Below are 13969 nucleotides of genomic sequence, written 5' to 3'. Positions count from 1 at the left end.
ATTGTAGGAAAAAAATTAGGATCACGATCAAAGCGAGCAAAGTCTTCATCTTGACATCCATGCTCATGAATGAAATTGTGAAGGACCATGGTAGCCACAACAATCATCTTTTGCTTGTACATGGGATATGGTGGCATCTTCTAAAGAATTTGCCACTTCATTTTTAATAGTCCAAAAGATCGCTCAATCACATTGCGGATAGATGAGTGAACCAGATTGAACCTTTCCATAGGCGTCTTAGGTTCAATACCTCTATGCCATTCCGGTAAATGATACCTTTCACCCTTGTAAGGAGTGAGGTAGCCAGGACGATTAGGATATCCCGCATCCACAACGTAGTATTTTCCTATATTCACATAAAAATAATATGAGTTATGGATTAATGCTACATGTTAATCACATTCATATATCAAATTGAACACATGTTACCTTGTGGAGGATGTGGAAAAAATTCTTGATCCACTCTGAGTGCATTGTACAACACACTTGTATCATGCATAGCTCCAGGTTGTCCCGTGGAAACATAAGTGAAACGCATGTCAAAGTCGCATACTGCTAGTACATTTTTAGTGGCTACCCCGGTCTTTCCAATATATCTCACTTGCTCATCAGGTGAAAGAGCAACACGGATATGAGTGCCATCAAGTGCACCAATGCAATCTTTGAAATGTGGATATGCACGTTTGTCATCTCTTATCCTTTTATGGACTGTGGGGAAGTTGGGATTCTTTGGTCGAATGTAATCTTTCTCCATAGCCATCAAAGCATTTAGAACCTCATCAAATTTCCTACTAATAGTTTCGCCAGAATGCTTAAATCTATTTTGAGCTCTCCTATTAGACTCGTTTCCAGCACATGTGTATAGGAACATAGCAAGCATCTCATATGTGCTAATGTGCATAGAAGGTCGCAGCCCATACCTTCCCACAAACATACCATGAAGATCCAAAAAGATTTCATTGTTCATACGTAGTTGTCTATGACATTCTCCAGGACTTTTCATTGTCTCTAGCAGCCATCCTGTTCCACTTACACCAGATGTCCTTGGTGGGTTTTTAACAAGGTAGAGGTCAGCATATATTTGTGCAATTTCTACAGCACCCAACATAAGATTCCAAAAGACCTCGCTTTCATCATTAGAGTCATCACTATCGCTCTCACTTTCCTACAAATAAGAGACCATATGACATATAAAATAAAATAAGTACTTGGCATTAAAATAACACTTAAGGTTGAATGAGAATACTTCAGTCCAACAAGTAAGTAAAAATTGAAATAACACTTCAGTTTCAATAACAATAGTTCATAGGAATAAAAAAGTATTATTAAAAGGACACAATTCGTCAATTGCCATACTTGGCATTGTACTTTCTGCGAAGCCAATTAAATCTAATCTCATTTGTTGGTAGGGTCATGAATATTTCCCTTTGATCCTTCTTCACAAACAACTCCATGGCGATATAATGCTCATCTGTATCATATCCTGCCCCACATTCCAACACAAGGTCCATGACTTGTTGCACAGTTACTTCACCCAATTTTTTAGATGTAAAAGAGGAAGCGGACTCAGCAATCTTGGTTACTTGTTCCTGAATAACTTGTGCTGTTCCAGTTCTTTGTTTCTTTGCTGGTGGAATTCTTTTGTTTGCTAACAATATAGTAGGAGAAGGAGTAACCTCTTGGACCTCATCTATTTCATCCCAAGCAACTCCATCATCGTCACAAATCATAAGGGACATCATGAACCTCATTCTCATGTCCGTTGTCAACGTCCTCTTATGTTGGTGGTATGATGGGATTAGAGCTCATAGGATTCCAATGATCGCTTTCATCATTAGTTATGTCAGCAAATATCACTGTCAAGTTCTCCTCATTTTGCAACGATTTTTTTCGAAACTTGCCGCAACCTGGAATATCCTGCAAGGACATCATCATTATTTACAAAAAGAAATGACATGAACCTATTGCTTAATAGAAATAAAATAGTTTTGGAACTCACCACCTTTGTCTTCTTCCACCACTCATCATCCATATCAATCACACCTCTTGCTCTGTCCCATCCCGCACCCGTTTGCTTCCTCATTAATTTCTTCCAAGTCGTTAAATCGGTCTTCAACTTATCCCGCTTGTTCTTCATTTGCCGCTTGATCAAACGAATTGTTGTGAGGTTGAAAAATTCATTGCTGACCTCATCATAGCCTACTGAGTTCAAATGAGTGTTCGGTCTATTCCCTTTCTTAACTTGTTTGGCAAACAACGAACATATGATCATCGTGTTTGCATCAGTCCATTCAATTGAATCACCCTGAATAACATATGATAGTCCATTTAAGTACAAGCAGTCAAAGTTATCTGACCTCGTTGATAAAACCACAATTGTTATTCAGTCACAATCCATATAACATGCAATCCATATAACAAAATATTGGCTCTGAATCTTTAACAGATTGACAGAGCCATATCTCTTTAACAAATTGATAGTACAATCTATAATGAAGTGCATACTACTGCTTATTATGCTCTGAAGTAAGATTATGAAACATGGTTGTATTTCTTCTTTAACTATGATAGTAACAGTTTCCTTTCACCCTGGTGCCTGATGCAGTGATGTTACCAAAGGACTTTTTAGTACTAAGAATTAATTGATGTTAAAGCAAGCTTCTTTCTTTATTTTCAACAACTAACAGAAATTACGTGGATGAGCATAATTAATAGCAACAGATAGCAAGCCATTTTTTTAATAAGTGCTGATAGTTGGCAATCCAGAATCTAGAGAAAATGACAAATTGCAAAGAATAAATACTACAGGTTCCCATGAGCACCCACCTGCCATAACGTGCAAAGTAATCGGGCAAAAAGTTTCCTACTTTTAGCCAGTTGAGTGTTTTATCAGTACCACGATCATGAGCTATTCTAATGATCCTGACTTGGATTCCAAAAGCTAAAGAGGAACATATTTAAGAATTGATTAAGCAGGATTTCTCATTTCCTAAGCTTAGTTTCAGTACTAACAAAACTCAGTTAACCTAAATCAGAATTTAAACCATCGAAAAGCAACTGTGCTAGTTTAACTGGAACCTTTGCTGATCATGGGGTTGGGATACTACTATAGGTTCATAACCAAGGAATGTGGTCAGCCAAAGTGGTTAATGAATTTGGTAGCAATTTGAATTGTTCCTTGGTTGAATCCAGTGGGGTGAAACAGCCTTGACATATGTGCACTTGTCTGCAGATAAGCCATTACTATTTTTAAATCTTTCTTTGAGAAACTTGAGAACGTCATGTGGATGAGTATAAGATCTGAATCACATCATCTGAGGAAGTAGACTACGCTAAATTCCCTCTAGAGATAAAAAAATAACTGCCACAAGTTGACCTAATCCACACCAGTTTTGCACTAAAAGTATTTCCATGAGGGCAAAACTGCACAAATAAAAGAGTTCTTCGCCATTGGAACAAAATGAACAGAATTAGGAGAAAATTGGGCATCTAGCTCCTAAAAGATTGTATTCGTGTATAGCACCAAAGAACCTTCGCTGACATCAACAGCACTACGAGTATTTTTGCATTGTCAAAAACAATTTCAAATCAGCTTCGTCTGCATACTTGGTAAGCACTGTCAAAGAACGGAAACTGAATTTGACAAGCATGCAGTAGTACAAGTACCAGTAACAAGGATTACCTAACACAATTCAGAGTCAGTTGTACTTCAGTTTAACAATTTGCAACGGTGAAAAATTACAGTGGTTCAGGACACTACCAGGAACTGAATTTGCTACTTCTTGAATTCCCCATGTAGAGTTTGTCATCCACAAGCAACACAAGAAAGGAACACAAGAAACCATTACCGTGTCAGAAGCTTTTCTCTTTGATGTCTTCTTCACGCCTGTGTGTTGTGCAGCGGAGGCAGCAACATCCTGGCTGATGGGCTCACCGCCTAGCCCGGCCACATCGTCGCTGCCAACCTCGGCCACACGGCCACGGCCACGGCCGCCGCCCTGGCTAACACGGCCACGACCCCAGGAATTGCCCAACATGGCTGCGATGCCCCTGCGACCTATACCTCTTGTGCCGCTGCCCAGGACACCTCTTGCGCCGCCACCCAGGCCACCTCATCCGCCGCCGGACATCTCCCCATCGCCTTCTTCCTCACCCCCGAACCCACCCCTGGTGCGGGCGCCCAGGGGCCCTTGACCGCCGGCGCCCAGGGCTGGCGCGCATTCTTCCTGCGCGGCGATGCCAGCCAAGCCGCGCCGCCCAAGTTCCCCTGGCCGGCGGTGCCGGCGAGCAACCTTTGGGTGGCATGGGCCCCCGCCAAAATTGAGCCCTGAGGATGAGCCGAGGATGAAATTGGAGCAATAGGTGGAGGAGGGTCGACACCGCCATCCATCTTGCTAGTAAAGACCACCGGCGACAGTCGGGGAAGGAAGGGGCGGCGCGCTAGGTTTGGGGTGGCGCAGGAAGAAGACGGGAAGAAGGAGAAGGGGCGACGGGGAGAAGGAGAATGATGGTCTGTTGTTTTTTAGATCGAATCGTTATCTGTAACTGATGGCAATGGTGGGTAAATACCCACCAACTCCACGAGCAGGTCTGAAAAGGAGATTTTTGGTGCACCTCTTGAGGTACTCCACAAAAAACCAGGATCTACCCCCCTGCTCCACCTTTTTTTTTGGAGCCGGAGTTGCTGGAGCCAGACGCGTTTGGCTGCAAAATTTTTGGAGTTTGTGGAGTGGAGTAATTTTTCGTAGAGTGAAGTGCTCCCAAACAGGCCCTAAACAGGTCTCTAGACTTTATAAATGTAGCCTAGTTCAGACCATTCAACTACTACTGCGGTGCTGACGACGTGAGTGGTAGCTGCTATGTATAGGAGCAAGTCTTCATTTGGGAATGGAGCGGTGAGGATTGGTGGTTTTGACAGAAAGTCCTTGAGTTGTGTCAAGGCTTTGTTTTCCTCTTCTATCTGTTGAAACTTGTCCTGACGTTTGAGAAGCTTGAAGAAGGGTAGTCCGCATTCTCCAAGTCTCGAGATGAATCGATTGAGGGTTGCCATGCAGCATGTGAGTTTCTACACATCCCTTATGCCAGCTGGTGCTAGCATATTTGTGATGACAGATATTTTCTCCAGGTTGGCCTCAATGCCGTGATGGTTAATGATGAACCCGAGTAGTTTGCCAGATGGTACACCAAAAATACATTTGGTGGGGTTAAGTTTCCAGCGAAAAGCTCGCAGGCCTGAGAAAGTTTCCTCCAAATCGGTGATTAGATCTTCCTGGTTTCTTGTTTTCATGACTACGTTGTCTATGTAAGCTTCTATGTTGCGGTATAATTGCTTCTTGAAGCACATCTGTATAGCACGCTAATAAGTTGCACCTGCATTTTTTAACCCAAATGGAGTGATGAAGGTTGTTTTGGCTTGATCTTCTTCTTTGAGGCTTATTTGGTGGTAACCTGAGTAGTAGTCGAGAAAGCAGAGTAAATCGTACCCGGCAGTAGAATCGACTACCTGGTCGATCCGGGGTAGTCCAAAAGGGTCCTTTGGACAATGTTTGTTGAGATCCGTGTAGTCGATGCACATTCTCCATTTGTTGTTCTTTTTGCGGATGAGTATAGGCTTGGCTAATCAATCAGAGTGAAAAACTTCTTTGATGAACCCTGCTGCAAGTAGTTTGGCTAGCTCTTTTTTAATTGCTTCTCTTCTATCTTGGGCGAACCTACGTAGGCATTGTCGTTTTGGGGTAGCTTTGGGATCAACATTAAGTGAATGCTTAATCAGTTCCTTGGGCACACCAGGCATGTCAGCTGGCTTCCAGGCGAAGATATCGTGGTTAGCCCGAAGAAAACTGATGAGCACGATTTCCTATTTGGGATCTAGCCCTATTCCAATCAGAGCTGTCTTAGAAGGGTCGCCGGTCTGGAGACCAACTGTTTTGAAATCCCTCTCACTTGCAGGCTTCACTTTTGTTGGCCCCGACTTGTTTTCTAGGATTTTGAGTTCTGTCGGATGAAGTTTCTTTGAAGCTGAGAAAACTTGTTGCATGGGGCTAGGCGCTTGAGAAGTTGCTGCGATTTCCACGACTCTGGTGTCACCTTTGTAAGATCGTCTTAGGTCTGCTCGTAGTGTTAATTCTCCCTTGGGTCCTGGCATCTTGAGTACCAAGTAGACGTAATGTGGTATAGCCATAAACTTAGCTAGAGCTTGTCTCCCGAGTGCTTAGTTCGGTAATGTTCCTTAGTGCTGAAAGTTACTGGTAGGACGACTTGGCCTAATGGTATTGTTACATTTCCTGGTACAATCCCGTAAAATGGTGAGTCCGTTGGAGTGAGCATGTCCGTGATGTCAAGACACATTTTTCTTAGTGTTTTGGTGAAGATGTCATTGAGTCTGCTTTCACCATCGATGAGTACTTTGGTTAATCTTGAGCCTACGACAACAAGGTCGAGTACTAGAGGGAATCGGCCTTGTTCGGAGAAATTTGTCCATTGATCCCTTTGCTGAAGGTTATGGGTACCTCAAACCATTTTAGTGGTGTTGGATCTGCTGGCTCGATGGCCATAATTTCTCTGAGTACCAGCTTGTTGGATCGTTTGGATGCCGTACCTGGGATTCCACCAAAAATGGCGTTGACTATTTTGGAGGCGGTTTGGAAGTCTCCCTCGCCTTCTTCATTCTTATCGATTTTTTTGCCCTTATCCTTTTTCTAATTATATTCTTCGGGAGGTGGCGGTGCGGGTAAATCTTCCATTACTTGGCGCATGCTGTAGCAATCTATTACTGAATGTTTGCTATTTGGGTGCCATGAGCATTGTTTCTTGAGTAGTTCGGTGAAGGTGGGTCCTTCATCGTGTTTGCGGGATCCTTTCTTTCCTGAGTTGGTCATAGAAGCAATAGTGTTGTCAGGTTTGCATTTGCGGTTTGAGTTACTCGAGTAGTTATTTCAAGTATCGTTATTCATGTTCCTATCTTGTTCATGACTGTTATTGTTGCGTTCGCGGTTATGATGGGAGCCAAATCGCTCACGCTCTTTATCTTCTTCGTCTGCCCATTGTTGTACTATGACTTTGAGATCCTTGACGGTGATCGGTCGTCGTCTGCCAAAGTCTTGGTATGTTCGATGATCGTAGAGGCCATTTTGAAAGCACTCGATGACATATGTTTCTGAAATGTCGACTATCGTAGCCTTCTTCTAGAAGAATCGACATACGTAGTCGCGTGGTGTCTCGCCTTCTTTTTGTTTGACTTAACTTAGGTCAATCTTGTTGCCTGGTCGAGTCATGGAGCCCGCGTAGTTATTGGTAAAAGCTTTTGTCAAATCTTCCCAAGAGTCAATTGTTCTAGGTTTGAGTGACTCAAGCCATGTTAGAGGCGCGGGTTCCATGCAAATGGGAAAATGGATGACCTTTGTGTCGTCGTTGCCTCCGGCTGCCTGAACTGCCAACGAGTAACACCGAAGCCATTGGATTGGGTCCTGCTTACCATCATACTTAGTGATTCCTATTGGTTTGAATTTTTCGGGTAACCTTGTCCTTATTACCCGCGTGGTGAAAGCAGGAAAATGGTTATAATTGTCGACTTCACGTTCGCGTTCGCGACGACTATTGATTATTTTCCGTAGATCGCTGAAATGTGATACTTCGTGGTTTTTTCTGCCATGGCGAGGACTTTTTGCAGAGTTGGTGCAGCTGGCATCTCCGACGTCTTTATGTCGTATTGGGGCCTCTGGTTTGCTCTGTCCTTGGCTATGTTGCCTTGGTTGGTTGACTACTTCGTTGTTGTTTCTTTGAGCTTCGTGATGGCCATTGTTGGCTGCGGCACCCCTACTGCCCTCTCGATGGGCCGAGTTGTGAGGAACAGATGGGATTGGTGATTCTTTATCGAGTAGTTTGTAAGCTTGTTCTGCGAGTTGCACGATTAGTCCATTGCCTCTCTGCGCGAGTTTAGCTGTTATTTCATTATCTCTGTCTTGAGGTATGAGAGCCGATATAAGATTGATTGAGGTGATTGCTACGAGTGGAGTGTTGTGCTCTTGGGCTTGTACTGCATCAAATGCTATTTCAAGGTTTGTGATAGGGATGTTTGTGGCTAGTAGTTGTCGACGTTCAGCCCGAGTAACATTTCGTGCCCTTCTTTGATTTTTTTGCTCGGAAGTTTCGTCTTGCGGGGCGTTAACCGATGTCTCATCCTCTGAAACGTTATCAGGCTGTGCTATCCATCAAGGGGTTTGAAGTGAGCAGGACACCTTCTTGATATGGGAGGTTGTCTATGAGAGCGACAAGGTGCGACTCGTAGTCATGGGTAAGGAAAGATGGCCTCATCCCTGGCCAATAAACGAATCTGCCTTGTAGGGTTGAAGTAACTACCAGATCTTGAGCTGGTCTTGATAATGGAATTTCTTGGATGTAGCCCGAGTCGAGGTCGCGGTCCTTATCTTTCCTTTGTTCGAGTTGGGTTCGAGTAAGGAGACCTTGGTAGACTTCAGCTGTGTTGCGGAGTCCGTACGGGAATCATTTTTGAGTCGAAGTCAACTTGCGAGGTGACTGGGGCTTTAGCTTGTGCTGACTAGTCTGAGTTGAGTTCGAGTCCGAACCATAGTCGAACTCAGTGTTGTTGACTTTGAAAACTTGGTTTTTCTCTGTGAAATCTTCCATTTCTTGCTGAAGAAAGCTTTCGTCGAGAGCTCCCTTCCCCTGGATGCTGATAATGTGGTGCTGAAACGATGTAGTGCCGTCGGCGATGCAAAGCCAGGATCCGAAAACAAAGGTTGCGCCTGCCTCAAAGGTGAAAGCAGGCTTGATAGTACCAGATGCCATCAAACTCGCGCGGAGAAACTTGGCGACTTCACCACCTGGCACACCAGCTATTGGTGTTTTAGACCGGCAACCCGCCTAGGGGTACCCTAGGTGATCTTTTGTGCGGTGGGTGTCGTCGAGAATCAAGGAGTCGATGGTGACACAAGGAACACAATTTAGACAGGTTCGGGCCGCTAGATCGTGTAATACCCTACATCCTGTGTGTTGTTTGTATTGAACTTAGATGATCTATTTGGAGGGGGTCCCTACCCGCCCTTATATGATCGGGGGAGCAGGGTTACAGGGTAGAAACCTAGTTGGGTATGGTTACAGAGTCCTACTCAGTCTAGACAGAGTAGTTTCCTTACATATACCAACTAGTCTTCAGGAGTCCGAGTGGGCTACGCTCCCCTACCACGCAGCCCCCAAGCCTTGATCACGTCCAAGTACGCCCCTAAGTGGGTTGTACAGGGCCTACTCGTGGGCCTGGGATGTATGCCCGACACCCATCATGTTTAAACTATTAGGTGCATAGCGATGTTGTATTGAACATGAAAGAAAAGGTGAATAGGACTTAAAAAAGTGATCAAGGACACGACTTGCCTTCTTGGCCTTGCTCTTGTTGTTCGTACTCCTCGAAGGCTGGATCTTCAAATCCCTCGAACTGTTGACCGTCTACAAGCATCACATGAGCACATACAAGCAAACAAATGTATAAAATAAGAAAAACAGTACACCAATCATAATAAAAAGAGAAAACAAGCTTGAAAAAATAATCTACACATTAAAACTAACACGTGGATATAAATAACACGAAAAACGGAGTTAAGATGCAAAAGATATGATTAAAACAAGTTTTAGGGGCTTTTCTGCAAGAAAAACAAAACTTCCAAGGCTAAACTGCGAGAAACAGAGGACTTATACGTAATTGCACTTATAAATCGAAGGTTTAAGGTGCAAAAATGCAACTCAGGATGGTGGGTTAACTTTACGAAAGCGTAGGGTTTCAAATAGAAGAAAACAGGACCAGTTTGTAAATACATTTGAACTAGATTGGACTATGGGTTGATTTGTGGAAAATGCAGGAGCCTAAATGCAAAAGAGCAGCGGTGCTGTGCGGTTGACCGGTATGTGACCCGGTTAACTTGATGCGGGCCGTCGGATCCAGATCCGATGGCCGCGGCTCCTAGCGGCGAAGAAGTGGCGACTAGACCAACGGTGAGCGGCTACGCTTCACCAGTGATTCGCCGAAGTTGCTCGAAAGCGAGCTCCTGGCCACGGTTTGACATGCGGGGAACACCAAAAACACGAAAAGACCATGGCGATCCCGTTTTGGTGGTTGACGTCGGCTGAGACTCATCGTGAGGCGGTGCTTGGCGGTGGCGGGCTTGAAGCTTGCGGCGGCGCTCGGGAACTTGGCGGTTAGGGTTTGGGGTGAGGCGAAAAGGATCGGGGGTGGCGGCCTTATATAGGGGCTGGTTGTAGAGGCGTGGAGGCTCGGTCATCATGGCGGAGCGGGCCTGAGCACGATCCAGGAGCGGTGATGCGGCGTGCAGAATGGAAAGAGGCGCGGCGTGGAAGGAAGGAAGAAGAAAGGAAGGTGGGGAACACGAATGGAAAGGAAGGGGAGGGGCTAGCCGGCGGGCTCCATGCGGTAGAGAGAGGGACGGAGGCCGAGCTAGCGCTAGGCCGAAGGCTTTCGTGCAGCTGGGTCGGCACGATGCCGAGGAGATTGTGCCAAAGCACGCCTGCGAAGGAAAAGGTGGAGCGGGGGAGCTGGGCCGGTGCGGAGCTGGGCCGAAAGAAGAGAAAAAAGAAAGGGAAATGGCCCAAAGAAAGAAAGAAAAGAAAAGAAGAAGGGTTTGAAACAAATTTGAAATTTGAATTCTAAACTCAAATTCAAACTTAAGCAAACAAAAATATGCACCAGCATGAATGCAACAATGAACTCCTATGATGGATTAATTTAATTTTGAAAATGCATTGAAGTGCCTAGAAATTTAAATGCGACCCTATTTTGGATGAATTTCATTGAGTTTGAAATTTCAGAATTTCGGGTGTTACACGGCAGCTCGAGCGGCAGCTTCTTTGGTAATGACAAGTCCATCCCCACTATGAGACATCTTCAATCCCATAGCGGTTAAGCCTTAATCAAGAGATTAGACTCTGATACTAATTGAAAGGATCTTGTGATGCCTAGAAAGGGGGGTGAATAGGCTCACTTCAAATTTTTCTGAAAAACTTCACAGAACTTCCGATGCTGTGCCGGAACTTCCGATGGGTCGGAACTTTGGGTACAAGATTGGAACTTCCGACAATATAGAGTGAGCTGAACGAAATTCAAAATGCAACCTGAATTTTTAAGAAGAAGGGCAATTCTTGGAAGAAGAAGGGCAAGGCTGGAACGTCCAAGCCAAACCCAGCGCCCAAGGTTAAAGCTGGACCTGGACCTGCTCCAGACAAAGAGTGCTTTTACTGTCATGAACTTGGTCACTGGAAGAGAAACTGCAAGCAGTACCTAGCTTCGTTGAAGAATGGTGGAAGTAAGAGTACTTCTACCTCAGGTACGCTTGTTGTTAATGTTATAGACAACATATTTCTCGCTGATACAATTATTAATTCTTGGGTATTTGATACCGGATCGGTTGCTCATATTTGCAATTCGATGCAGGGAATGATAAGAAGTAGAAGCGTGGAAAGAGGAGAACTTGATTTCCGCGTGGGCAATAATGCAAGAGTTGCTGCGTTGACCGTCGGGATGATGCAACTCCACCTCCCGTCGGGATTTATTATGGAGTTGAATAATTGTTATTTTGTTCCTAGTTTAAGTCGAAACATTTTGTCTCCTTCATGCTTGATGAAGGATGGTTATTCATTTGCGAGTGAAAACAATGGTTGTGTGATCTCTAAGAATAATATGTTTATGGCTTTTGCACCCATTGTGAATGGATTATTTGTTTTAAATCTTGATGGTTCACCTGTCTGTAATGTAAGTGCTAAAAGGCCTCGGCCTAATGATTTGAGTCCTACCTACTTGTGGCATTGTCGTTGGGTCATATAAGTGAAAAGCGCATGAAGAAACTCCATTCTGATGGACTTCTAACTTCGTTTGATTTTGAATCATACGAGACATGTGAGGCTTGCTTGCTAGGTAAGATGACCAAGACGCCTTTCACAGGATTTCCTGAGAGAGCAGTAGACTTGTTGGAACTCGTACATAGTGATGTATGTGGACCAATGAGCACGACGGCTAGAGGAGGATTCCAATACTTCATAACTTTCACTGATGATTTTAGTAGATATGGCTATGTCTACTTGATGAGGCACAAGTCTGAAACCTTTGAAAAGTTCAAGGAATTTCAGAATGAAGTTGAAAATCAGCGTGGCAAGAAAATTAAGGCCTTACGATCTGATCATGGAGGCGAGTATTTGAGCCACGAGTTTAGCAATCATCTAAAGAGTTGCGGAATTGTTCCACAACTTACGCCGCCTGGAACACCTCAGAGAAACGGTGTGTCCGAGCGACATAATCGAACTTTGTTAGACATGGTTCGATCAATGATGAGCCAGTCGGACCTACCGTTGTCATTTTGGGGATACGCTCCAGAAACTGCAACTTTCACACTTAATAGGGTACCATCTAAATCTGTAGTTAAGACACCATATGAGATATGGACTGGAAAGGTTCCTAGTTTGTCTTTTCTAAAGATTTGGGGATGTGAAGTCTTTGTCAAACGACTTCAGTCGGACAAGATCACACCCAAGTCGGATAAGTGCATTTTCGTGGGATATCCAAAGGAAACTTTGGGATATTATTTCTACAACCGATCAGAAGGCAAAGTGTTTGTCGCTCGGAATGGGGTTTTCCTAGAGAAAGAGTTTCTCAAAGGAGAAAAGAGTGGAAAGACAGTGCATCTTGAAGAAGTTCAAGATGACCCGATCGGGCAAGAATCAATGAGTGATGCTAACGTAGCAGAACAAGTTGAGATACCCATGGCAAGAGAAGCACCGCCACAACCACGAAGGTCGGCAAGGCTCCACGAAATGCGGGAAATATTATTGTTGGACAATGATGAGCCTGCGACATATGCAGAAGCAATGATGGACCCAGACTCCGAAAAATGGCAGAATGCCATGCAATCCGAAATAGAGTCCATGGGAGACAATCAAGTTTGGAACTTGGTTGACCCGCCTGATGGTGTTAAAGCCATAGAGTGCAAGTGGATCTATAAGAAGAAAAAGGACATGGATGGAAATGTTCACATCTATAAAGCACGACTTGTCGCAAAAGGTTTTCGACAAGTTCAAGGAGTTGACTACGACGAGACCTTCTCGCCCGTAGTGATGCTTAAGTCCATTCGGATTATTCTAGCTATAGCTGCATATTTCGATTATGAGATATGGCAGATGGATGTCAAGAAAGCTTTCCTAAATGGAAACCTAATTGAGGGCGTGTATATGATACAGCCCGAGGGTTTTGTCGATCCGAAAAATGCTGGAAAGGTATGCAAGCTTCAGAGATCCATTTATGGATTGAAGCAAGCATCTAGGAGTTGGAACATTTGTTTTGATTAAGTGGTCAAAGGGTTTGACTTCACCAAGAACGAAGAAGAGTCTTGTGTTTACAAGAAGGTTAGTGGGAGCTCTGTAGTATTTCTAATCTTATATGTGGATGACATATTACTGATTGGAAATAACATTCGTATTCTTGAGTCCATAAAGACTTCACTGAAAAATAGTTTTTCGATGAAGGACTTAGGGGAAGCGGCATATATTCTGGGCATTAAGATCTATAGAGATAGATCGAGAAGGCTTATAGGTTTAAGCCAAGATACTTACATTGACAAAGTGTTGAAGCGGTTCAGCATGGAAGAGGCAAAGAAAGGGTTCTTGCCTATGTCACATGGCATACATCTCAGCAAGACTCAGTGTCCTTCGACTGCTGATGAGCGGGATCGCATGAGTAGAGTGCCATATGCCTCGGCTATTGGATCTATCATGTATGCAATGATAAGTACTCGCCCAGATGTTTCATATGCGCTAAGTATGACAAGTAGACACCAATCTGATCCAGGTGAGAGTCACTGGACAGCGGTGAAAAACATTCTTAAGTACTTGAGAAGGACTAAAGATATGATCCTTGTCTATGGAGGTCAGGAGGAGCTCGTTGTAACAGGTTACA

At 44.1% G+C, this 13969-nt stretch overlaps 1 protein-coding gene across 1 annotated transcript in view; it reads right to left on the bottom strand.

Moving 5' to 3' along the window:
- Positions 1-4037, bottom strand: part of LOC105913745 — a 54150-nt gene extending 50113 nt beyond the window's left edge. The window contains exons 1-5 of the mRNA XM_012843605.1: positions 3849-4037; positions 2000-2305; positions 1858-1917; positions 430-1165; positions 277-346 (exon numbers count right to left, since the gene is read on the bottom strand). Coding sequence (XP_012699059.1) covers positions 277-346; positions 430-1165; positions 1858-1917; positions 2000-2305; positions 3849-4037 — 1361 coding nt within the window. The remainder of the gene's footprint in view (positions 1-276; positions 347-429; positions 1166-1857; positions 1918-1999; positions 2306-3848) is intronic.
- Positions 4038-13969: the final 9932 nt, after the last annotated feature.

Source organism: Setaria italica, chromosome II (assembly GCF_000263155.2).
Source record: "Setaria italica strain Yugu1 chromosome II, Setaria_italica_v2.0, whole genome shotgun sequence".
Classification (NCBI taxonomy): Eukaryota; Viridiplantae; Streptophyta; class Magnoliopsida; order Poales; family Poaceae; genus Setaria; species Setaria italica.
The sequence above is the reverse complement of the archived record's forward strand: the minus strand, read 5'-3'. Positions and strand labels throughout refer to the sequence as shown.